The sequence below is a fragment of the Natator depressus genome, chromosome 2, assembly GCF_965152275.1.
Source record: "Natator depressus isolate rNatDep1 chromosome 2, rNatDep2.hap1, whole genome shotgun sequence".
Lineage (NCBI taxonomy): Eukaryota > Metazoa > Chordata > Testudines > Cheloniidae > Natator > Natator depressus.
This window is the reverse complement of record NC_134235.1, coordinates 84,276,305-84,302,463: the sequence shown is the minus strand read 5'-3', so window position 1 is coordinate 84,302,463 and position 26,159 is coordinate 84,276,305. Positions and strand designations below refer to the sequence as shown.

General features: G+C 43.2%; 1 protein-coding gene across 36 annotated transcripts in view; it reads left to right on the top strand.

Annotated features, from left to right (window-relative positions):
* Window positions 1–26,159, top strand: part of EPB41L3 (erythrocyte membrane protein band 4.1 like 3) — a 201,355-nt gene that overhangs the window by 98,692 nt on the left and 76,504 nt on the right. For 34 of the 36 annotated variants that reach the window (XM_074944563.1, XM_074944567.1, XM_074944593.1 and 31 more), the window contains exons 2-3: window positions 13,490–13,698; window positions 22,346–22,543. In XM_074944563.1, the coding sequence (XP_074800664.1) occupies window positions 13,501–13,698; window positions 22,346–22,543 (396 nt within the window). In that variant the 5' untranslated portion in view covers window positions 13,490–13,500. Of the gene's footprint in view, window positions 1–13,467; window positions 13,699–22,345; window positions 22,544–26,159 lie in introns of all 36 variants that reach the window. The other 2 variants (XM_074944562.1, XM_074944572.1) reach the window with 2 other exon arrangements.

Here is a 26,159-nt window from a genome sequence, read left to right as displayed (position 1 = left end):
ATCAGTCCCAACATAGGCACAAAGATGTTACTGCCCAGAGGTGACATGTACCCAGTCAGTACAGGGATAGTTGAAATCCCTCATTATTATTGACTTTTTTATTTGAATAGCCTCTCTAATCTCCCTGAGCATTTCATCATCGCTATCACCATCCTGGTCAGGTGGTCTGTAATATATTCCTATTGCTATATTATTATTATTAGAGCATGGAATTACTATCCGTAGAGATTCTATGATACTGTTTGGTTCATTTAAGATTTAAGAACCATGAAGTGAATAATCTGTTTTAAGGGGAGGGGAGGTTTTTGCCTGCTTAACACCAGGTGAAACCTAATAACATTGTCCTGCCGTGGCAAACCCACTTAATTTCTCAGGAGGCTGAAAATCCGGAGAGGGGGAAGGTAGAACATTCAGAAAACTCTAATAAAATTAAGTTGGAAAATTTTAGGCCTTGATCCTCCCAGTTGATCTCTGTGGGCAGACCCCGGAACCCACATGAAGCTCCATTTATTTTAGTGGGACTCCATATGGGTGCAAGGGTCCACCCATGCAGGTCACCTAGCAGGATCAAGGCCTTAGAGAGTTTCTTCTGATTGACTAATGCTCCTACTGTCTCAGTCCTTACGTGCCTGTGGGTAATGGCAGCATATGAGGGTCCGTGGGGGGGGGAAAGAACGAAGCTGGGAAATCTGGGCTTTGCCTGTTGGGGGCGGGAGAGGGAATAGGAAAGGACATGAATATAGACTTAAAATTGGCACTAGCAAGAATTGTACCTAGCCATGCCTTTTCATTTTGCTTGTATATTGCACCCCTTTGCTCCATCCCGAGCCTGTATATTGCCTGCTTATACTGTAAGGACTTCAGGGAAGGGACTATGGATGAAATCCTGACATCAGTAAATTCAGTGGAAGACTCATGCTACCCAGTAGGCCTGAAGCTGTTGCCTTTTTAATATGCTAAACATTGACTATTAAGGGGAATGAGGAAATGAGAGACAATATTAATTACAATCTACAGTGTAGAGCTATTGCTGAAACTCCTTTTGTCTGGCCTGACTGACATTTGAATATCCTTTTTATGTGCATGACTTCACCGAGGTCAGTGGAGTTTCCTCACTGGTGAATTTAACCCAATTACTTTAATCCACCATTCAAAAAATGTCATGTACTGTTCTTGAAAATTGTTGTTAAAATTGGAAATATTTGAATAGTTTCTATATGGCTGGAAACTGTGCGCTGATCTGGTACGGTGACTAAAGACACATGGGAAAAGTAGTCACCCAAGCGCCTCGTTATGCATGCGCTCTGCCAGCTGTCTCCTTGTGACATTCATAGTCTAAAGGATTGATTACATTTTAAAAAAATCTTCATTCTGGACGGGTTTACAAAAATGAACTGGCACCTATCGAAACTGAATATAAAAATGGGCAGTAACATCTTTGTGCCTATGTTGGGACTGATCATCTTTACAGCTGTAACTTGTGTTCAGAGCCATTTTCAAAAATAACGCATTAGCTACTCGTATAGACTAACAGCAAATGATGGAAAAGATGGGCACTGACAGTACTGAATTTTTCCAGCTGACTTTGAAATCTCTGTTTCAGATGCTTTTCTCCTTTCTTTTGTGATACTAAGTGGGAGGGGAAGAAACAGAAATATCGAAACCAGTAAAAATGGGGAAAATATCCACTTACTGTAAAGGCATAAGAATCTAAAGCTACATCTTTCTCATCATGCAATAGATTCATGAGTGTATAAAGCAATGGTGCATGGTATTTCATGAATAGTTTAACTATATAATGTAAAGCAGAAGCAGTTGATTTTTTTAACTGAATTCTAGTTATTAAGATGCCATGGAAATTAAAGCAGGCATTTAGATAATTCTAAATTATGTTCTATAATGTGAGGTGTGGGGCTTTCCCCCCTCTACTTTGTAGAGTTTTGCATAGAGTTAGTTTTTATTTCTCTGAGGTGGCAAAATAAATGGGTGGGGTCTGGAGAAAAGGCTCTTGCATGGGATGTTGCTCTAGTAAGTCCCTTGCATTTCTAATTCTCTAATGTACATAATGATGGACTGGTCATTTGCCTATGAGTGCTGAGGTATGATAATTATATATGAACAACTGCAGGTATGTAGAATGTTGGTCCTCTTAACACTTAATTCAGTACAGTGTGTTAGCCTGAAGGTGAGTGGCCACTGTAGCCATCCACCTCCCCTTTCATGTGTGAGCAGATAGTGCAGTTTTTGTATTAAATGCGTTCTCTTGTCTGTACTAAAGCTAAGTAAAAGTGAAGTCTGATGAGCTGATGCCTGAAGCACATTCAGTTTTGTAAAACATTAAATGAAGCTTTTAAGTGGTCAATGGTGCATGTGCCCCCCTGTAAACAAAGCATTTCACAGCAACCGTTGAGGCAATGGCTTGGGACTGATGATCCCCCTTCCTGCAAGAAAGTGATGAGGCAGTAACTTGAGCTCTTTCCAGAAACTCATCTGTACCCACTGAGGTCTTTATAGAGCGCTCACTGCAGCCTTCATCAATCATAAGGCTGGAGATATTAGCTGATGCATAGCGATGAAAGTAGGATAAATGAACACTTGGCTCTTTAGTTCTTCAGAAAGGTCAAAATCTCAAGGAAATTTAAACCTGAATATTCAAAAATGCTGGTCTACAGAGAACCATAATATGCCATTTCTGTGGCTCTTTCTACTCTTCTTAATGGCTTGGTGAAATATTTATCATTCATTTGTATTCACAGTAATAATAGCAGTTCAGCTGTAATTTCTTCTGTATGCATTTTTGTTATGTACATGTAGTAACAGAAACCAGCAATGGATGAAGTCAGCAATTTCTGCTAGTCCCATTCCCCTCCCCCTCAACCATTTCCTGATCACTTTCTGTATCCTATATTCTTGGTTCCTTCACTTCCTTCTCCTCCCCCTCATAACATCTGTTTTCTTGCTCAATCCCCCATTGTTTTTCTGCAGACTCTATTATTTTACTATCTCACAGCACCTTATTGAGATCACAATACAAGATGTGGATTAAAGCTGCTCAGTAATAGGCAGCTTTATGGAACACCATTATAAACAACAGGAGTTTCTCAGGTTTTTCAAATGAACTTTGATATTTTTATGCTGAATGAAATAACCGTAAAAGCTTTGTTATAATCTGTGCAGTTTTCAACAGTTAAATTAAATTCAGAACCCTCTGGAATGCTTACGTTTGCCAGCTTTGGTGTGTAGATTTCTTTTAAACTGGAATGCTAAATGAAACTGCGGCATTTGCGGGTAGGCAGGGGAATGATGCAATACATTTTATGAAGTGGTGGGAAAAACTCAGGGACAGATTCTCTGCTGTGGGAGGTGTCAGGGAGCTGGTTAGGGTTCCCTGTTTGTCCTTCAGCCTTTCTCCGAGACAGGTTAGAGCAGCCCGGGGGCTATTCTAACCTTTGCCAACTGGTAATGATCTCAAGGGGATTATTCATTAGCTGGGGAATAGCTATTGCATGCTGTTCTCTGGCCACGCCCTATTTTATTTCTGTGTCCTGGAGCCTAGGCGCTGTGGCAGTGTAGGATGCTACTGTTCTGGTTCTGCTCCTGCTGAGAACTGTTTCTCATTAGAGAATCTCCTACAGAGCCAATGCAGTAGTTTCTGACTGCTTCCTGCAGTTTACTGACTTTTTAAAAAATGTATGGATTCGGCAGTGTGATCTTAGACACTCCGTAATGCACAGCATGCTAGCGACCTAAATTCAAACACAAGAATCAATAGGCAGCAGGAGAGTAGGCAGCCTACGTGGAAAAACCAAGCGCTGAGTCGTTGATGTGCACCAGGGAGATCATAACACAAAGTGGCAATGGTACTTCCGACTCACTTATCAGAAGGGAGATAAGAAAGAGATTTTTTTTAAACCCTGCCCCTGTAGGGCCTTAATGGAGGAGATGATGAGGGTCGGGTAGACAGGTGCAGCTTGGGCCAGTATAGTCCCAAACACCCACCATAAGTTCTTACCTACTTTTCCTGGAGGTCCTTCTCTCCCCAGTTCAGTGTGTGCAAAACCAGTAATCAGCCCTAAGTCCTTCACATACATGAACACAACATTCACACAAGTTAAGGCAATAAAAAAGGAATATACTACTACTTCTTCGAGTGCTTGCTCATGTCCATTCCATATTAGGTGTTTGTGCTCGCCACATGCACTGGTGCCAGAAATTTTTGCGTCAGCAGTATCCGTAGGGAATCGGCTCTGGCACCCTCTGGAGTGGCGCCCGCATGGTGCAGTATAATGGGACCACTGACTCCCCCCACCCTCACTTCTTTCTTGCCACCAGTGATGGTGCTGGAACATCTGCTGCTTCAGCTAGCATTGTGTCGTTCTCTGTTCTTGTGAACTTTGAAAACCTATAATACGGTTGTATATAGTCAGTAGTTTCTTACTTATGCATAGTAGTAGTTTTCAAACTCTTTGTTAGTCCCAAGCAGGACTTATCAGGGGGACAGGGCATGCTGCGGTCCCCAGGCTTTAAGCCCTGTGATCGCTGCAAATGGCCTATGCCCATCAGCGATCCATAGCAGCTCCTAAGGTGCTTAGGTGAAGGACGCATAAGTGAAAAGTGCATATCTGCAAGTCCTTTAAGCCTAGGACAAAGAAGGAGCGCGATATCCGTCTGAAAGCGCTCCTAATGCACCGACTCTGCACTGAGCACAGTACTCTGCCAGCGCCATCCATGAGCCGGCATCAGTTTCCCTTAATGGCTCCAGTCAAGAAGCCGAAAAAGACTGGGGGGTATAATCTCCTTCCTCTCCTAAGGGAAAGGAGAGGGCTGGGGACGAGCCATGACCCATGCAGGGCAGCTCAACGCCCCCTTTGGGAAGTTGGGCTCGAGCTCAAGTTGAGCGGTGCACCCCATCCCATACTTCGTCTGCACTCCAGATAGTGGTGCAGGCCCCGGACAGCTTCAGGTGCTGTTGATGCCTGAAGCCCTTCAAGCAGCTCAGGAGATCCTGACGCTCCTGGTGCCTCCCACACCGGCTCCAGCAGTATCCTGGTCCTGGGGAAAACCTGCGTTGGGACCTTTGTGTGTGTCCCTGCCTCAGCAGCACCATTCCCCAATGAGTGGGACGTCCCACCATTGCTCACCCGCCTGAAGCCATCACGCTTCAGGACTAGAAAGTCAGGCCCAGCGGAGCCCTTTTCAGTCTCTGCACAGGGGGCACCGATCGAGGGACTCGAGATGTACCTTGCTGGTAGATTGGTGCAGACACTCTGAGGCATGCGCCATGTGGCAAGAACTCCCAGACCGGCCCCGACCATCTCTAAGGGCCTGGTACCAATCATGGGACCGTCTGAGGATCAGAGACCACAGATCACTGGGCCATCATCGCCCGTCTCCAAGAAGTAGGTCGCCCTACTCAGGAAGATCCTCCAGGCAACCAGCCCTTGGTAGCTTCCGGTCCTGTTCGACGTCCTGGTCCCAGTCGAGTAGCATGAGGCATGGATCGCCGGGTGTCCAACGCAGATCCGCCAAACGCCATCAGTTCCTGAGATCCGGACGAAGACTCCAGTCTTGCTCAGATGGGTCAACTTTGGGACGCAGTGACCAGCACCAGTCGGACAAGAGCCACCACTCCGCCTGATCCTGGTTGCCCGGTACCGACCACTCCGTTTATACCTCCAGCACGGAGCAGGGTTCCCTGAGTGTGGGACAGGTCCCCGTACTGACAGTGCCGATTACGTTATCAGCACCGAAACCTGTCCCATGGCCCCAAGCACACTAGCCTGCGTTATGGAACCCCTGGGGGTTCACCCAACCTTCCCAGGCTGTCCGGTAAGCGTCGGGAGCTTCAGAGAGACCAGTGGCCTCGGTATGCCATCTCCCTCCGGTGCTTGAGGCTCCAATGGTAGGAAGTGGAGGTTCCCGTGGCACCGGCATCATTCTAGTCATTGCCAGACGAGGCTGTCACGGGGCTCCCTCACCCACTTCCTCAGGATGATGCCAAAGTGCACCAGGAACTGTTGAAGAGGGTTGCTTCCAACCTGGGACTTCAGGTAGAGGAATTGGAAGAGCCCTCGGACTCTCTGATGCCCTCTGGTCTTCGGCTCCTGCCTGGGTGACTCTACCCCTTCGTGAAGGAGTTTCTAAAATCACTAATGCCCTGTAGCAGACCCCCTCTTCCCTGGCCCCTGTTAGGATATAGGTTTCAGAGTAGCAGCCGTGTTAGTCTGTATTCGCAAAAAGAAAAGGAGTACTTGTGGCACCTTAGAGACTAACAAATTTATTTGAGCGTAAGCTTTCGTGAGCTACAGCTCACTTCATCGCCAGGGTGGACTTGCCAGCACAGGGACTGTCATGTGGTAGAGCAGCGCCAGCCTGTGCCCCGCAAGGGGATCCACATATGCTGGGCAGTGCCGGTGCCCTGCACCCTCCCCCACCCAGCTCTGCCACCCCGTGGCTGGGGGGGGGGAATGAATCCAATGAAGTGAGCTGTAGTCACGAAAGCTTATGCTCCAATAAATTTGTTAGTCTCTAAGGTGCCACAAGTACTCCTTTTCTTTTTGCTGTTAGGATATAGATATTCAGGCCTGTCTGTAAAGGCCTATACTCTAAGAATGTAGGTGTATGTTTATCATTTAGCTAGTAATAGAGGTATACAAGAAAGAATCTGTGTAAGGGCCTTCTCTCACTGTGACAGTCTGAGGCCCTGTTCTTAGGCCAATGCCTTTGGCTAAGCAGCAGAGGCAACCATAAGCTGGGAAGCGACCGGTCACATCCTCACATTCCAAACTAGTCAATATGGGGCTGTTAGGAAGGTGATCCGATCTATCACCTCCAGAGAAAGGGAAGAGCCTAGAAGATGTAAAAGGAAATTTAGGTTGATAGTTTTCTGTCTGGTAAGAACTCACTTATCAATAGACACCGCTGGGAAACCCTTATGTCTTTTATAGATGTAGCTGTGAAATCCTCATGTCTTTATAGATGTAGCTGTGAAATCCTCACTTCTGTATTGTTTGTCACTATAGTTCCCACTTCGCTATTGTTTATTTGCATGGTCTCTGTCTGGTTCTGTGATTGTTTCTGTCTGCTGTATAATTAATTTTGCTGGGTGTAAACTAATTAAGACAGTGGGATATAATTGGTTACAGTATGTTAGGATTGGTTAGTTAAATTTCAAGTAGAATAATTGGTTAAGGTATAGCTAAGAATATTAGGGGCAAACAGGAAGTAAGTTGGGATTCGAAAATAAGGAAAAAGGAACTTGGATTTAAGCTTGCTGGAAGTTCACCCCAATAAACATCGAATTGTCTGCACCTTCGGACTTCTGGTATTGTTGCTCTCTGTTCATGCAAGAAGGACCAGGGAAGTGGGAGAGTGAAGGAATAAGCTCTCTAACAGCCCCTATCTCTAAGAGGGCTGGATGCAAGTATTTTATGCGAACCAAGGGACATGGGTACTTATACTCTCACCCTGCCCCCAACTCCCTTGTAGTCAAGGCGGTTAACCACAAGGAGAGGCAAGGACAACTAGGGGCCACCCCCAAAAATAAATTCTTGAAGAGGCTGGATCTCTTTGGATGTAAGATTTATTCGTCTTCCAGCCTTCAGCTGAGAGCGGGCAACCACCAAGCCCTCCTTGGCCGATATGACTATGTGGCAAGCCATGGCCAAGTTCGAAGGGTTGCTCCCCGAGGCTTCCAAGAAGGAGTTCTGAGAGATCCTCGATGAGGTCATGACCGCGGCCAGGGCGGCCCTCCAGGCGGCGTCAGATGCCGCTGATGCTGCTGGCGCACCATGGCTTCTGCTATCTCCATGTGGCGAGCCTCCTGGTTGCTTCTCTCTGGGTGGTCCTCTGAGACCCAGCAGTCAATGCAGGACTTGCCCTTCAGTGGCCGAGCCCTATTTGCGGAGCAAACGGACAGCAAGTTGCATGGTTTCTGGGACTCCCACACCACCCTGAAAACCCTGGGTCTCTATGTCCCAGCTCCAGTGCATAAGCGGTTCAAACCGCAGCAGCCTCAGGGCCGGGGGAGCCAGCCTCAGCATCACCAGCCCCCCAAATGAGCCAAGGGCTACAAGCGCCGTCTGAGCCACCTGGCTCCACCCCCTGTCCAGTTGGGCTCGACCCATACCAAGAAAAGGGCCAAATGGTCGTTTGAGAGTGTGCCCGAGTGTGACCTACCAGACTGTTCCCCGGATCCATCTGTCCCAGTGTTCTCCAACCGCCTTTCCCTTTTCCTCCTTGCTTGGACCACTATAACCTCGGACCGTTGGGTCCTCAGCACAGTGGGGCAGGGTTATATTCTCCAGTTCCTTTATACCCCACCCGCCTTCCCTGTACCTCTTCAGGGACCCCTCTCACGCGATTCTCCTCGCACAGGAAGTAAAAGGGTTGCTACAGCTGGGTGCGGTCAAAGAAGTTCCTTTCGAGCACAGGAACAAGGGGTTCTATTCCTGGTACTTTTTAATCCCAAAGGCCAAGGGCAATCTATGGCCCATCCTGGACCTGCGAGATCTCAATAAGTACCTAAAGAAGGTAAAGTTCCACATGATTTCCCTGGCTTCTATTATCTCCTCCCTGGATCCGGGAGACCGGTATGCTGCCCTCGACTTGAAGGACGCACACTTCCTCATCGTGATTTTTCAAGGACACAGATGCTTGCTCCGGTTTACGGTGCGGCCCCACCACTACCAGTTTGTGGTCCTCACATTCAGCCTGGCGACAGCACCGAGAATGTTTACCTAGTGCATTATGGTGGTGGTAGCTTACCTCAGGCGCCAGGTTATCCAGATCTACCCGTACCACTAGCTTTGATGAACAGAGTATTTTGAAGTTTTGTGGCCTACATGTATAGGGTGAAAAAAGATCTATGTTTTATAACTGGAAGGCAGGGTCTGAGACTCTTAATGACCGTGTGAATAAGGAAGTTATAATAGGATTTTTTCAGTCAGGAGAAGGAGTGTGGTAGAGTGGGCATTGCCTCACAGTAGAAGGATAAACAGGGGACAGAGTAGTTTCTGAACTAGTACTCCTGGGGGAATTCTGCGCCACTGTGCAGGTGCAGAATTTATGTCCCCCACAGATTTCTTTGCTTCCCTGCAGAAAAATAACTTTCTCACTGGGAAGCAAGGGGAAGCCACAAGAGCAGTCATGCAACCCTCCCCAGCAGTACGTTTTGGGTGCCCAGGGGCAGAGAGGTAAATCCCTGTGGTGCAGGGGGCAGGACTAGGGAAGACCCGGCTCCCTACCCTGCGCTCAGCTGCTAGTCCTGGCTGGGCTGGGAAGGACAGGACTTCCTCTTCCCCTGCACGGCATCCGGGGCTGGGTCAGACCCACCCCTATATTTCTCCCACAGCTGCAGGAAGCTCTGCAAACTTCCTCTTCCTCGCTTTCCTGCACCCATTGCTCCTCAACTGCAGGGGGGAGGGATCCCTGTACAGGGAGCTGCTCCCCCATCCGCCCAAACTCCATGCATCCAGAACCCCTCATGCCCTCCTGCCAATCCTCACTTCCCCACACTCAGTACCCCCCTCAATGAGCCCTACTCCCCCTGCACTGGACCACCCCGACAAGCCACCCACACCCAGATCCCCATCCCACTGAGCCCCACTCAAACGCACCTGGATCCCCACCCCACTGAGCCACGTTCCCCCAGTATCTGGACCCCCACAACGATCCCCTGGCACCCAGACCCTCCTGCTGAGCCCCAACAACCTTCATCTGGACCCCCTGCAGTGTCCCATTATCACTGCACCCAGAACCCCCCCCCCCCCGTGCATCCAGACCCCCCTTCACACACATCCCGCACTGAGCCACCGTCACCCAGATTGTCCCACACAGAACCCTCTCAACCCACACCTGGACCCCCCCACACTAAGCCCCTTTGTACTTGAATACTGCCTTGCTGACCCTGCCTGCTCATTCCTGGTGCACCTGGCATGGAGGGGGGTGTTTCTGGGGCAGGCCCAGTCCTTGCGCTGTGTCAGGGTTTGGTGCAGCCTCACCACTGAGTCCATGTCTGGGGTGAGGGGAGCTGCGCAGTGATCTCCCACCTCTATGCAGAGAGTGGCCTGTGGTCCCCAATGCCATGCTGGAGCCTCCACATTTATTTGGCAAATAAAATTTGCAGAATTTTTAATTTTTTGGCACAGAATTTATTTGTTGGTGCAGAATGCCCTCAGGAGTATGAACAGTATATGGAGAATGCGGTGATAGGCTGTTTTGTCTTAATCATAACAAGTAATTGGAGAGGGGGAGGGTAGAGTCTCTGGTCTGCACATGGAAGGTAAGAAATAAGTTGTTGGTGTCTCTACCTAACACTGATTAGATAAACTGGAGGATAGTTATAGGCCATATGTGATGTGGGGAATGGTTTGCAAGATTAAAGCCCATATTGAATATGTATACATATGCAGGCTAAAGCGGAGAGGTATATGAGGATTTCTTGTCTATAGGTTGAGGCTGAAGAGGCATACAGACAACAGAATTATGATTATTTTTAGCGTATGCTGTTTGTGGCATTTCATTTGTGTATATTTAGTTAAATATTTTTACCTGTGAGTGTACATTAATATATATTACCCTCCCTTTATTGTTCTTGATACTTTCAAATGCTTAGACTTTTGTTTTTTAAATGTAATATTGCTTGGTATATACAGTATTTTTTAACTTCAATGTGAAGTAGTCCTTTTTAATTAAAGTGAACAGTCTTTGCTACATTCTTCAAAACAGTAAACTGTATATAATTCAGTAAGCATATTGACTTCAACTGGAGCAGCCTTTGCCTATTCAATGGCAATAGCATTTTTATTAGGGGTGAGAATTTAATTTTTGGAATCTTTGGGTTCAGAATTTTTAGGCAAAATTGTGTTAGATACCCAACTATGAATCTATGTATCGAATCATGTCACACAATTTGTATCAAACGGTGACTTGTTTATTTAAAAATTGACTTGACTTTACTTCTGATTAACCATTCCATCAAGTGTGCTTTTAAACAATTCATGTTTAGGAGGAGGAACATGACCCCAGGCTTGTACTAAATACGGGAAAATTTCAAATCACTTCAAATGCAGTTTCTCTTTGTCTTAAATATATTAATTACTGCCTCAGGTTTGTTTCCCCAGTACTATGACTTAATGAGTTCAGATCACAGGGTCATATGTTTTTGGCACCAAAACCTATTGATTAGCTAGAAGGGAGTAGTAAAGTGAAGATAAGAAGTTATTTCAGCCAACTGCATTATGTTTGACAATCCACAAGTGTGGTTTAGGTGTACATTCCTCTTACTATGTACAAACAAAAGTGAAATAATTTAAATTATATCTTTGCTGCTTTTTAACATTCCTATTCTATTTCTTCTTAAAAAAAAAAAAAAAAAAGTTTCCGTGTTTGTCATGAAGGTCACGGAAGTCACGGAATCCATGACTTTCTGTGACCTTTGTGACTTCTGCAGTAGCCCGTGCAGATAGCCCAGGAGCCACCTGAGGAGCTTGGGCAGCCCCTGGGCCAGCCACACCAGCTGCTGCTGGGGCAGTTTTGGGCCCGCCCCCCAGCAGCAGGAGTTTGGGTGTGGGGAGGCTGGGGGTTGGGGTGTGGGATGGTGCTTACCTGGGGGGGGGCTCCCTGGAAGGGCGACAGGAACTCCCCGCCCTCAGCTCCTTGCTCCACGTGCTGTCTCCACCTGCAGGCACCGCCCCCGCAGCTCCCATTGGCCACGGTTCCCAGCCAGGAACTGCAGAACCAGGGCTTGGGACAAAAGCCATTCAAAAATTGCGCACACAGAGCTATGCATGTACAAACAGAGCCCCTTTGAAAATTTGGTCTTCAGTGTATAGAAGATGTCGACCAACAAACAAATACTTATCAAATTATATTTTCAAATACCTTACAAAACATTTTCATTTAAACAATGGAACCTTAGTAAATGATCTGGAAAAAAAAATAAAGCTGTTAAAATGGAAAAAACAAACAGAGATAACCAAACTTATTGTACTAGCAATCATCATTAGTTTAATCTAGGTATTGATAGTGGACTTGTATACCAAATTAATATGCAGCTTTATGTTCTGTGGAATTGCTTGTAATTGGAAAGTAACTATGGTTACCAGGTTAAAGAAATTATGACTTGATGATGAACAGAAATAGATTGCAAGAGCCTGATTTTTTTTAAAAAATAGCTTAAAATCAAGATATAGATCTATAAGACAGTGATGGCTAAGAAGGTGCAAATATTGAGGATAATGTTAGATTTATTCATTGTGCCACTTGTGCTAATGTAGAATCTGTTCTTTCAAATCCTTGTTAGATGTAGAATGGTTGTGACGGTATTTAACTGGGTTTGGCTCCTCTATGGTATGAGGCTCTTTTAATGGGAAATATTTTCTTGCTAATATTTCGTGTTGATTTATTATTGAATCAAAATAAGCTCAAACACACACTTCATACTGAGGCCCCTTGCTGTTTCCATTTTAAAAAAAAACCGCACAAAGTTTAGAGGTCTTGGGATAAAATAACAAAGTTTTGGGTTTTTTTAATATTCAGGCATATTGAGGGGAATGATAAAAGTATGATTGAATCATATCCATGTGGGGCTGAATAAAATATAGGGCCAAATTCTGCTTACTCATTCAATTAAAGCCTCATTGAAGGCAGTGGGACTGCGGGGAGCGCGCTTAAAAAGTTCATACTGATTTTAGAGAGATTGTGGGTTTCAGAGAGATTCCTTTGACTTAAAATGTGAAATAGTGCTAGAATCAATAATAGCTCGAGAACCAGAATGAATTTTTATGTGCATCCACTGAACCTGTGTAAGTATAACCCTCTACCCTCTAGTTCAGGTCACTGAGCAGAATTTGGCTCATAGTAAACCTTCATTAAAAGCTAACCATGTCTCACAGCTACAAAGGGGTTAATTTTCATGCAATATCTCTCTATATCAGTTAAATATTAACACTAAAGATACTGGGTAAAATTTTCAAAAGTGCCAAAGTCCCATTTTCAAAAGTGACTTGGGAACTAAGGACCCAGTATCCCATTGACTTTAAGTGATACTAAGGAGCTCTTAAATGCTTAGGAAAATCAATGGGACTTAGTCTCCTGTGTCATTTACATGCTTTAGAAAATTGTACTCATTGGCGTTCACACTCTCTATCCATTTATTATATCTGATTATTATTGTATTAACGTACTTTTGCTACAATATGTTCGTTAAATGGCAATACAGAGTGAAACTTAATGGACGCGTAAACCTCCTTAAAATTCATAAATGTAATTAGTCTAGTCCTCTGCATCAAGAGATGCTTTTCCAAGAAACCAGACAGAGTGGGCCACAAATGAATATGATCCACTGTACACTACATTTTCAGGGCCAGGAACAATGAGACAAAAACTTAGCGATAGTCTTTCTCCATTTTCAAATATAATTGAAAAAGAGAAAATAGCAACAGCTGCAAGAATAACACTGAGTAGGTCTGGCCATCTTGTTTTACAGCATAATCAACCATGACTACAGAATCGGGATCAGACTCTGAATCCAAGGATCAAGACCAAGACCAGCAAGAAGCCCCTGCTCAGCAAGGGGCAGCTGGGGCACAACCTCAAGACCAGCAGCAGCAGCGGCAGCTCAGTGAGGAACATCAGAACGCGATAGACCAGTTCTCTGCTGTGGCAGCGCACAGCACACCTGTGAAAAAAGAGCAGGCAAGTGAACTATTTCTAGGTTTGGCGAACATGGTTGATTAATTGCTTTCTTATTAACTAACGGCTAGGAGGAACCTGTGGTTTTGTCAAAACAATTTTTTTTTCCCTGAATTAAAAAGTTTCATTCGTCTGACGCCAGTTTTTGCGACTTTTGCGATATTGATTGACTGGTCCTTCGGGCTTAAAAATATTTTAGTTCACAGTCAAGCAATTATCTTTTGGAATTAATGTCAGATCTCCTACCTGATGCACTTAATATCAGAGTCCAATGTTATCCTTAAAGGGAGGAGAAAATCCTCCAGTCTTTCACGGCATCAGAGCACGCTAATATTTTTTTTAGAAACTGAAAGAATTTATAGGGTTTATTTTTACACTGACATCTGCTGAAAACTGATGCTTGTCTGATGTGTGACCCATGTAAAAACTCTGAGGTCTTTTAAACCACTATAGTTTTAAAACAACTGCACTGTAATTACTTTTAAGTGGTGCTATTTTAGCTATGAGGAGTTATTAAATGGTTATTCTTTTTTGTTCATCTATACATTTATTGTAGTTGTAAAAAATTTATCACCGTCAAAATTTTATCTCACCCTTTTTAGTCAGTAGGTCAGGAGTGCCAACAATTAGCTTTAGCAGATAAGAGACCCTCCATTAGCTTCTGGTGTCTGGAAAACACAGCTCTGAGTGTCCTAGGGTTAATGACCCTTGTCTAATCTCATTCATCTTTGAAGTATAGAATAGAAATCAGTTTAAACCTTTTAATACTCCTGTATTAAACCTTTTAACAAGTTCAGGGCATTGCCTTTGAAGTGAGGACATGTTATTTTTTAACTGGACAAACTATTTATAAGTTTTGAGAACATATATTTAAAGCATTCCTAGTGACTTATGACTGCTCCTGTGCAGGTTGTGTATTTGTGGATTTGAAGATATCTCATTTGGTTTTTAAATGTGTGCCCACAGTGTTACATCCAAATTTACTTTGAGAGCAAAATTGTAGGTACAAGTAATTTCTGGTGCAAATGATAGCATTTTGATGTCTGCCTGGTTGGTCTGGTGTATTTGCATAGTTGAACACCCAAATTCTGTCATTTGTGCTAGCAAATGATTGTGGTGCAAAATTTGATTATGTGGTTATAAATCTGTTGCCTTATGTCAGAGTTACTACGCACGTTCACTATTTGCTTTTCATTTTCTCCTTCAAACTTATGCACCAGTTTTTGCCATCTTGGTCTCAACTTCCCCTATGAGACTGGAGGGATAGCATGTTCTCACAAATTACTTAATTTTCTAGTTTCACAGTAGCAGCCGTGGTAGTCTGTATCTGCAAAAAGAAAAGGAGTACTTGTGGTACCTTAGAGACTAATAAATAAATAAATAAACACACAAATTTGTTAGTCTCTAAGGTGCCACAAGTACTCCTTTTAATTCTCTGGGTAGTTCAAGACTCTTAAAGAGCTGGATTTCTCAGTAGATTGGTAAAGGAATATGGAACCTTTTGCCTCTAGGTCATCAGTTTGACTTCAGAAGTCATGACTGTGAGATGGCTGTATAACCTATTTGAAATAATGCTTGTAGAATATTTCCTAGTGGACAAGTCACAGAAAATACCATTAAAATTGTCATTAATCAGCACTATTGTTGGCTGTTTCAGCAAAGAAGGCAAAAACTGATTGGGCAATGGGCTTTATTTTCTTCTCATCCCCTACCCGCAGTTCCTCTGTCTCAGAAGTGAGAGAGACAGTCAGAGAGAGGAAGTTTGTACTGTCGTTATTACCAGTTCTATGAAAGAATCCCTGGGACAGGATATATTTCATTGCCCAATTACAATGGCTTTCCTTACTGTCATTCCAACCACAAGAAAAGTTTTTTGTTTTGTTTTTTTTATTTTTATTTAAAGGAAGGAAAGTACTGTGTATTTTTTACATTGATGCCAAGCCCCTCTCTGAAATCTACTCCAGAAATGAACATTCTTTCTATCCAATCAATAATTTAATCCTCCCATCTTTCTGCCTTACCCCAAGGTGACGTAGTGAGAAGAAAGTCCACATGCTGGGCTCTAAATGCTAATAATCTACCTAAATCTAAGACATGCAGATTTTTGGCAAATTTACTAGTATTTCATGTCTGATGCAGAGGCTGGACAGCATCAAAGACCACAGTTGCTAGATTCTGTAACTCTGAAGTGTCTGTCAAAAGGGATTCCAGTTTCAGAGGGGTTGAAAGCGTGTTGCATCAGATGGAAAAGTCTATTCTATTGGAAAAGTCACAGGCCTAGTGTGTCAAGTAATATATACACACGCCTCGGCCTTGACAAAGGCTGAGGCGTGCGTGTGTGTGTGTGTGTGTGTGTGTGTGTGTATGTACACACACCCACCCACCCCCCTTTCTTGGTTTTTTTTAGAGCACTGAAACGTGAACTGGCACTCCTCTCCAGATGCAGTTTTCTGCATGAAAGATTTCCATTATGTAGTGTTTCTAAAAATACACAGGTGCAATCAGTTGCAATAAAATTTGTGTTCCTTATTTACTGGGGTTGATCCTGAATTATGAGTTAGTTGTAAAAAAGTAGGGGTGGAACAGAAGAAATTATTCTGGTTTTACTTGCCCGGTTATCAAGGGCTTTTCTCAGTCATAACAAGAAATAACCAATCTCTGCTGAAATTCATTAAAAAATGTTAAGCTTTTTTTATATCACAGTCATAACAGTGATAATATGGAGGTGTCAGCATACTCATATAACTGTGCTAAAGGAGCTGCAGTAATATACAAGAGTTACACACCTTTCAGGTACCCTGATTTGATTTACATAAGACAAATTGTTAGGCCCTTTATAGTTAATGAACAGTGAAGTGGAAAGCCAAGCAAGCTGTTCTTTGTATTTGCTTAAAGCTGAGATGGTCATACTGTTTTTAAACTTGTATTAAACCCCAAATCCCAGTGATCTACCATTCTGGTTTTTGACACTTACCCTCCATTATTTTTGAGGGAAGATAATTCTCTAATCCTCTAGACTACTGTGGAAATCTCAACCTGTGGGTCTTGAATGTTTTTTGCCATTTTTGCCCAACTCAAGCTAAAAAGATAACCTCCTCAAACTGCACATCCCAAATAGCCCAGTGGAGTCCCCTGACTTGTACCAAGCTCTGACTCACTTCCTGTCCTCACAATGTTGTTACCACCAGATGAGGTCCTTTTAATTATCCATTTCTTGTCCAGTTTGTGAATACTGGCCCAACTCTATCACTTTAGGGGCTCCACCAACCCAGCTATGACAATTCTCCCACTCTGATGACCTCTATAGTTAATCCAGTTTTCCATCACACACCTCCATAAATCCAGGCATCTTGAAACTTACCAATAAATGGACCTGTTTGGGGAATTTTCCATCAGAATGATTTTTCAATGAACAATGTAGTTTCCACAAAAATCAACATTTTCTGTGGTAATATCTTGATTTTGCTGATATATTTTTGATTTTTTTTTCCATCAGGAAAAATGAAATGAAATTTCATTTTGGTTGGTTCAACCCAAATTGGAATACTTCATTTCTCGAACTGCCTTGACATTTTTAATTTAGAATCAGTTCAGTAAAACATTAAATTGCATTTCCTTATCAGTGCATTGCTTTATGGGAGTTGTAGTTCAGGCCCTTTCTCTCCCATAATGCAATGCAGATTGCCCTCTGACCAAGCTATGTGTGATGCATAATGGGAGTTGCATGACTTTGGGTGTATCGTGGGAGATGTAGTCCAACCAGATCCCCAGGGAAAGTGAGGTCTTCCGGTTTCTGAACTGCAGCTCCCATAAAGTAATGTGCCACAATGGGAAAATGCAGTTTTATGTAGAAATGACACAAAACATGTTGGGTAATTTCAACAAACCAAACTAGAACAGATTTTGAGAATGTTGAAAAGCTTTTTGTGTTTACATTTCTGAATCAAAATTTTTTTCAGAATTTTCATTCACAAACATTTTTGCAACTTCAACTTTTGGTCCCAATTTGGGATTAAAAACAAATGTTGGAATTTCTCACGGTATGAAAATTCCAAATCCCTTGTGGCTCCACCAGAACAGCATTCCTCCAGTGCACTAGAGAAGGAGAGACAGTCAGCCCAATCTTCCAAGGAAGGGAAATATTTTTTCATTCTCAAGTAGGTTGCTCAGCTCTACCTGGTGCAGGCAGCAGAGACTTCAACCAAAAGAGGTCCCTGTAGAGCAGCACCAACAAAATATTGAGCTAACTCAAGCAGAATCACACCAATATCTTGACTGAGGGACAGAAAAAACTTTATAGTTGGCCTCCTCTGTTGCTATAAATGGTCCACAGCCATGTAGCTGGGCCCTTTAATATACCCAATCCAGTACACCACTTAAGGCCAAAAAGTCATGCGATGATGTGATGACTGGCCCTTCACTATATGCCATTTAGAAGGAGCTTGGGCATGGAGAAGAGGCAGAAGCAGCTCCTACAGGCTCCTTGAGATGGCGGGGCTCAGAGGAAGACAGAGCAGGGTGGCCTGGCAAATGAAGAGGAAGCCTCTGTTCTTTGAATAAAATCTGCTCAGCTTTGAGTTAAGCAAGTATGAAAGATATACTTGAAAAAGTGTCCAAAGTATTTTTGCTGTCTCATTTTAAAAGGGATTTGTTTAAAAACTTGTAGCTTGATGTGTATATTGTTTTTAATAAGGAAATTAGAACTGATTTTGAAGCATGTGGTGCACACTGTAGTTTGTGTGCCGTAATGAAAAAAGCACATCAGACGTTCATACAGATCCATAAGCATGGCAATTGCATGTTCAAATGACCACGGCAATGTGAATATTCACATGTTTTTATTTGAATTGCCTGCTTATGAGGGCCCCTTCAGCTGAATGATACTGTAACTCAAATCTTCCAAACCAACTGCAGTTCATGATCTCTCTCCCACACTTTCTTCATCTCCTGGTTCTCACAAAAATGTGACTCTCCCTCTGACTCCTCCTTTATTACTCTGTGTGGCTGTCATATATCAGTATCCCAGGGCTGTGGGTCTTCTCTTTGATGCTTCGCTTTTCCTTGACCGCTCTCCCAGTCTTCCACTATTATTTTTAATCTTCTGTGTTGATGACCCTCTCACTGCAGAGAATAGCACTGAACTCCTGCTGACTTCACAGCGACTGGAAAAAAATGTTACTACTTCTTCACACATGTTTTGGAATTTCCAAACTTTGTTCCCTTCTGAACTAATCTATTTAGTAAATCCACCAAGTTCTTGGAGGGTGAAAGACTTCTTGAACAGACCCCATTTGTACCAGACTGATATCCAGAGGATTTCTGGGATTTGACACTGTTCTCTCTCAGCTTCTAAAGCCAACAAGCTGAAATGAAACCAATGAAAATGAAATGGGGATATATCAAACTAAATACCAGATACCCGCCCACCCCTGAAAGATTCAGAAGTAAAACAATTGAGTACAAAACCCCTTATTTATTCACTGACTCTGAATCCCAGAACTGGCAGTAAATTGCTTGAACAACGCCCAAATTATATGATCAGAAAACAGCCCTGCTGCTGTTCAGCTATTCTATCTGTATCACTGATGCTGTAACTGCAAAAATTATGTTCCAACAACAGCCCAGAAGCAACTTCTGCTCTGTTAGATGTTGATGGCATGGCAGGCCGTGGCATTGAAATTCTCCAAAAATACAGCATAAATGGGCCATGAGGAGAATGTGGCTGGGAAAGAATGCACCTGTGCATGCAAAATTAAAAATAACCTAGTGAATGCAGTTGCTTCTCAGTGGTTGCTTTTGCCCTAGATAACAGCACCAACAGAATGTCAAGTTTCTTTAAGAGGAGGAGGCTTAATTCACTTTGAAATCATCTCAATGCATGCACATGTCATCATGGTTTTGGGGCCCTCTCTAATAGTTCCTGGCATGTTTTTGTGCTCTGTGCAAATTATAGAAAATCCTTTGTGTTTCTAACCTTGGACAAATTTCATTTAGTTTCATGTGGGTCTACTTGATTAGTCCAACAAAATAATACCAGTGCCACCTCTTGTATGCATATGTAGAGAAATTAATGTCTGTTGTAGGTTGCAGTGAAACAAATGAACAATGCATAAGGAGGCGGTCTGGGAGTTTTTTCTGACTGAAGATACCTCTTACTCTTAAAACAGCAATCTCTTCTGCTTTTGTTATCATTGATCTTTCCTTTTGAGCAACTTACCTGCCTTCTTAAGGGATGTTCATTCCCTTCCCCTCCAAAGCTTGCTTTCTTCTACGCACCATGGGCACTGTCAAGGTTCCTTCCCCACTCTGAACTCTAGGGTACAGATGTGGGGACCTGCATGAAAACCTCCTAAGCTTACTTTTACCAGCTTAGGTTAAAACTTCCCCAAAGTACAAATTAATTTTACCCTTTGCCCTTGGATTTCCACTGCCACCACCAAACTTTATCTGGGTTTATTGGGAGACGTAGTTTGGACACGTCTTTCCCCCCAAAATCCTCCCAACCCTTGCACCCCACTTCCTGGGGAAGGTTTGGTAAAAATCCTCACCAATTTGCATAGGTGACCACAGACCCAAACCCTTGGATCTTAGAACAATGAAAAAGCATTCCGTTTTCTTACAAGAAGACTTTTAATAGAAGTAAAGGAATCACCTCTGTAAAATCAGGATGGTAGATACCTTACAGGGTAATTAGATTCAAAACATAGAGAATCCCTCTAGGCAAAACCTTAAGTTACAAAAAAGACACACAGACAGGAATAGTCATTCTATTCAGCACAGCTCTTTTCTCAGCCATTTAAAGAAATCATAATCTAACACATACCTAGCTAGATTACTTACTAAAAGTTCTAAGACTCCATTCCTGTTCTGTCCCCGGCAAAAGCAACATACAGACAGACACAGACCCTTTGTTTTTCTCCCTCCTCCCAGCTTTTGAAAGTATCTTGTCTCCTCATTGGTCATTTTGGTCAGGTGCCAGCGAGGTTACCTTTAGCTTCTTAACCTTTACAGGTGAGAGGATTTTTCCTCTGGCCAGGAGGGATTTTAAAGGGGTTTACCCTTCCCTTTATATTTATGACAGGCATTATGAACATTAATTGTTCTACGAGGCCCTAATCCCCTGGCATACTAAATGCTGTCAACCCCCATTAGCTTTAGGGGGAGTTGAGGTTCTTTCCCCTGCGTGACTGAAAGAGAAAGCGCTCAACTAATACCTGGCTGAGCTAAAACAGGAGACCCAGCTGAGATAGCAGGGATTGTTTTCCCATTGTCATCCCTCACCACCCCCAGCATGTTTTATTGCTGTTAAGAGGATGTGCTGGATTTTGAAAGAGGCTTCTCTATTCCTTTTAATATCTTTCTAGGCTGACTCTCCTTGCATTCTGCTCCAAGATGAGGGCCAGACTGTGACCCTTACTGTGCTCCCACACAGGGGAGCAAGAGGCATAAGGCACTGCCTTACTTCCATGGGGAGACCAGTCTCTGCATATGGGAGAGGTGTGAATTAGCAGACAGGGACGTGGTAACGTAGTAACCAGCCAGTGTATTTAAACGGGCACAGGAGGGGAAATAATGTGAGCCAGATATAGGGCTGTTCCCTGTTAGCTCCTGCCTGGGGGAAGGGGGGAACCCAGGACCAGATTGTGACTGTCATCACAATCTGGTTCCTCGCCTGCTCCTGGGACAGCACTGCTATGCTCTGCCCCTTGCCCTGGGGCTGTAGCAAAACCACAACTGAGCACTATATTTGCAGGTTTAGATCACTTGGCATGTATCCGTCTCCCCTTCAAACAGAATAAAGAAGGAAAACTAATGTTAGGGAGACCGTTTTCAGGCGATTCCTCAGAGAAAGATGCCTGCATTTAGGTGGAATATTGTGGTGATGCAGAGTGTGTTGTACAGTCTTGTGCACTACCAGTGTGATGCAGGACTGTTTTGGTTTGAAAGCAGATTAAAGCCTTTGGACAGATTTGATCCAGTCTCATGAAGGCTTGTTGCGCTGAAGGAAAACAGACTCAGAGGATTAAATTGTGATGAATTTCAGTGCTGCTGGCTGCTGATTATATTGAATTTGTTCAGAGCCAAATCAGATGTATTTATTCATGGTACTGAGATGACTAAAAGATTAATATTTTATACTTTAGCTTAGGTATTATGATGCTTTTGTTGTCAACATTTTGACCGGAGGCTAGCTGGGGCACAACTGGTTATAGAGGTAACCATTATTGGAATGGAGCTACAACTGGTGTAATGTTTTTTACTATTAAAGGTGGATATATGAAGGTTAGAGTGGCTTTGACAATCTCTTCCAGGGGAAAGGACCACAGTCAATATTGCATCATAACAGCTTTATAGATGTCTCAAATGCTGACCCAGGGGTAAGCCAAAAATAACACTACTGCAGTGGGTTTTTGTCTTTCAAAGTGGCAGTTACAGGAAGTCACACGGTTGTTTTATTGATTAAAGCAGGCTTTCCCAAACAATAAAGATGAAGTTCTTGTTTTTACGCTGTAGCTGGGTAACTGTTAGTAGTGAATAGTCTCTCCATGTGATGAAAGCCAGTTGTGCATTTTGATTCTGAATGGCTGCATTGTACAGCCACTGTTTTAATCTGAAATTGAAACTTAATCTTCCCATTTGCTCTTCACAGGTCACTGACAGAGAACGGGAGTTTGCTGCTGCTGCTGCAAAACAGCTGGAATACCAGCAGTTTGAAGACGACAAGCTCTCTCAAAAATCATCATCTAGCAAACTCTCCAGGTCTCCTCTAAAGATTGTTAAAAAGCCTAAAAATATGCAGTGCAAAGTGATGCTCCTGGATGGCTCTGAATATGGATGTGAAGTGGAGGTAAATTGTTATTTCCTCTATTTTGCTTTATCTGTTCTTACCTGTATATCCTAATTAATTCTATTGTGGAGAAAAATTCTTCTACTAAAAAAACGAGTAGACTTGTGGGGCAAGATTTTCAGAAATGAGAGCCTAAATCTAGACTCCCAAACCCATATTTTGGCATCTAAATAAATGGTCTGATTTTTCACAAGTGCCAAATCCCAATGTCTTCTCTAGGTGATTGAGGACTGAACTCAGATTTAATCCACAGAGCTGGTATATGAGCACTCTGGGGAAGGAGCATGGGATTCTAGATGCATGTGACTGTCTGTGACACTCAGCCTGGACCACTGACAGTGAAATTCATTAAAGAAAGGGAGCCTCTCATCTCCAAGGGCTTCCCCTTTTCCTGGTCCTGTAGTTACCCACATAGCACCTGATTGAGCTAGTGCTCTATAAACAGAGTGTAGCCACCACAGCTCGAATGTCAGGAGGAGGCTGATGGCCCCAAGTATGTACTTGTCCAAGACACTAGCATTACAGTCTACGCCTGTCATGTGCTCAGGGTGGCTAGCCTCTCCCGCCATTCATGGTGCCATTGCTGCATTCTATTTTTAGCACACTAGCTTGATCAGAGCTAGTCCAGGTATGTCTCCTTGAGCTGGAATTTACACTTGCTGCTCAATGTGTAGACTTACCCTGACTCCCAGCAGTAGAGAGCCCCTGGCAGCTTTATAGCAACCCAGCTTCCTTGCACACTCTCTTCAGGCAGGCTGCCCTTTTATGTGCCATGTCAGTTCTCCCATTGCAACCCGTAGGCCTCACGCAGGAGCCATTTGCTCCCTCTACCCAGCATGGATCCTTTTGGTAACTGAGGAGGGTGTGGTAGGGGAGAGAAGCCACCAGGTACAGAAGAGGAAGGGGGAAATGAGACAGTAAAAGTGTGGGAGAAGGTGAAGCAGGGAAAGGGAAGAGTAAGGATAGAATAAAAATGGAAAGCATAACCTGTAAAGTATGTAAAAAAGAAAAAGTTTGATGGTGGGGGGAGGGGGAGGGAGAGAAGGCTGGGGAAAAACAGCACCAAAGAGAAAATGTGGGAGTGGAGAGAAGAAGGTGAGATGTGGCAGCCACACCAGGGGAGGACATGAGGGGCCCTAAACAGTGAAGCAGCTGTTACTCCATCACAGATTTGGGGGCTATAATCTAAAAAGGTCGGGAGCCACCACTCTAAAGGTAGAAGGTTGCTGCTGCAGGTGGGGCCAAATTCTGAAGTTCTTACAGTTTTCACTCAGTCTTGACTGTTGATTTCGATGAGGAACATTGCTTGAGCAAGGACTTCAGAATTTTGTTCAGTGACCATACTTTAAAATTTGGAGCAAAGGTATTTTTTGCAATGCTAAGAGCTTAGCTGTAAACAGCAGGTGTGATTTATTACATATAGCAACTTGAAAAATATGCTGTCAAGTGCATTTTAGTTTTATTGGCGGAGTACTCCTACAGTTTCTTTCTAGACTAGCAATAGATAGCTGGTGTGATATGCTGCTGGTACATTACCACTAATCTCAGATTGTTGCTTTACTTTTTTACTATTTTTGACTTTTTATTTTTGACTCGTTTTTATATCTGACAGCAAACATGTGTGGGTTTCCACACATAGGTACTTGTTTTAATGGGAAGAGTTGAACTTACTGCAGTCTTAATCACTGAGGTGGAAAATCAAAGTCACTGTGTGGAGTGCAATCAAGCAAATTTCACTAGACAGATGGAAATATTATGAGTAAGACAAGTTTTGAGGCCATAAGATGCAGTAGAAATAAATTTATTAAGTTACTACTTTATTTGCAAAAATCAGAGTCGTCTAAGAATAATGTTTTCTTCTAGGAATTTGCACTCTGTCTCCAAATATGTACTGAATGTAAGTTGAAGTGTCAAAATGCTAGCATATAGATGTCATTGTCTTATCGCCTGTCTTATTTCTCTCCTATAAGTCTGTATGATGACAAAATATCCAATATAAACTGTACTATGATTTATCAACTCAGATAACTAAAATATCCTTTTATTCATAATCACTATAGTCCAGAAATTATCCAACTTAAGTGGGTAGCACTTCAGCCATTACATATGCAAGGATATGCAACTGCATTCACCAAAGCAGCTGTCAGTACAGGTACTGGAAAGGCAAAATTAAACATATTTGAGAGGACCAAAGTTCTGCTGGTTTGCAGATTTGTACATGTGAATTTGTGCACATGGCAGACGACAATATCGGCATTGCAGTTCTGTATCAGGCCTTCCTCTCAATATATTAAACTATCATCATGTTTGTGTGTTAAAGTTGTGCTTTCTCAAGCCATCTGCATGCTACTGTGCAGCACCCTAAAATGCATGGTAGATCCCAGGGAAGTCTAATTTCTCTGTGCAAACGTTTCCGCTGCTGGCACAACTGATCTGGCAAGGGAAGGATGACATCATGCCAAGAGGAATGATGCCTCTTTAACTCTATACACGGACCTCTCGAGAAGGGTTAGTTGGCCAGGGAGACTGAAGAAAGAAAAAGAAGAGATCTCAGGAGAACTCCATGCCTCAAATAGAAGTAGAGGGAAAAGTTTCTGTGCCGCAGCTCTGGCTAGCAGTAGAGTTATATGACTGATCCAAAGAGACTATCGCATAATAAGGGATACCTCATCTGTCACATCTCCAAAAAGCCCTGTCAACATTTTAAGGACAGCCCCAAAAACTTATGTTCCTGGGCAGACTTATGCTAGTTCCATCTTGGTAAGCTGAACAGTAAGAGATCAAGGGGAAAGGCCTAAAAAGTCATGCATGGATGTGATGTGAACTCCGTAAAAAACAGATGCTCTTTCAGGAAAAAATATACTCAAAGATTAAATGCTGAAGCTCCTTGGGCTTCTGTCCACTTAATTCCCGCTTACAAGAGGTGTAGTGTTCATTTTTAATTTTTAAGGCAGTGAGTCAACATGAAATGTGGCAAACCATCAGCTGTTGACAGAAGCATCACCACATAGTAATAACCCTATCAGTGCTATTGGGTTGAATGCATCATGGCCCATCCCAAAAGGGGCCAAGAGGAAGCAAAATCTCAGAAAGTTAGAATCCCAGTCCTGAGTTACAATCCCAGCTTTGCCAGTCGCTCCTTGTGTGGCTCTGTGCAAGTCACTAACCCTTTAGATCTGCATTCCACACTCTGTAAAACAAGGATAATATTTCCCTACTTGACTCTGAGGACTGAGAGGATCAATTAGTTGGTTTGTAGAGTGCTTTACAGATGACAAGCACCTTATAGAATGCTAAATATTAATATTTAAAGGAGTATATTGCTCTCAGGTAGAACACAACCTACAGTATATCAATTATGTGCTCATCAGGATAATAAGCTAACAGTTAAAATTGCACATACTCATGGAGTCAGTCACATCAGAAACAGGTTTTACTAATACATTATTTCCTTGCCCTTCTCTGCATAATCAGTCACACCCTCTTCTTCCATCATTACTGCTTAGGAGTCTTCACATCCTACTAACTTAACTTTCTGTCTCTCTCATGCTTCCAGTACTTTGTATGACACCAGGATACTCTCTTTTGATCATGCTCCAGTGCATATTTGCAAAGA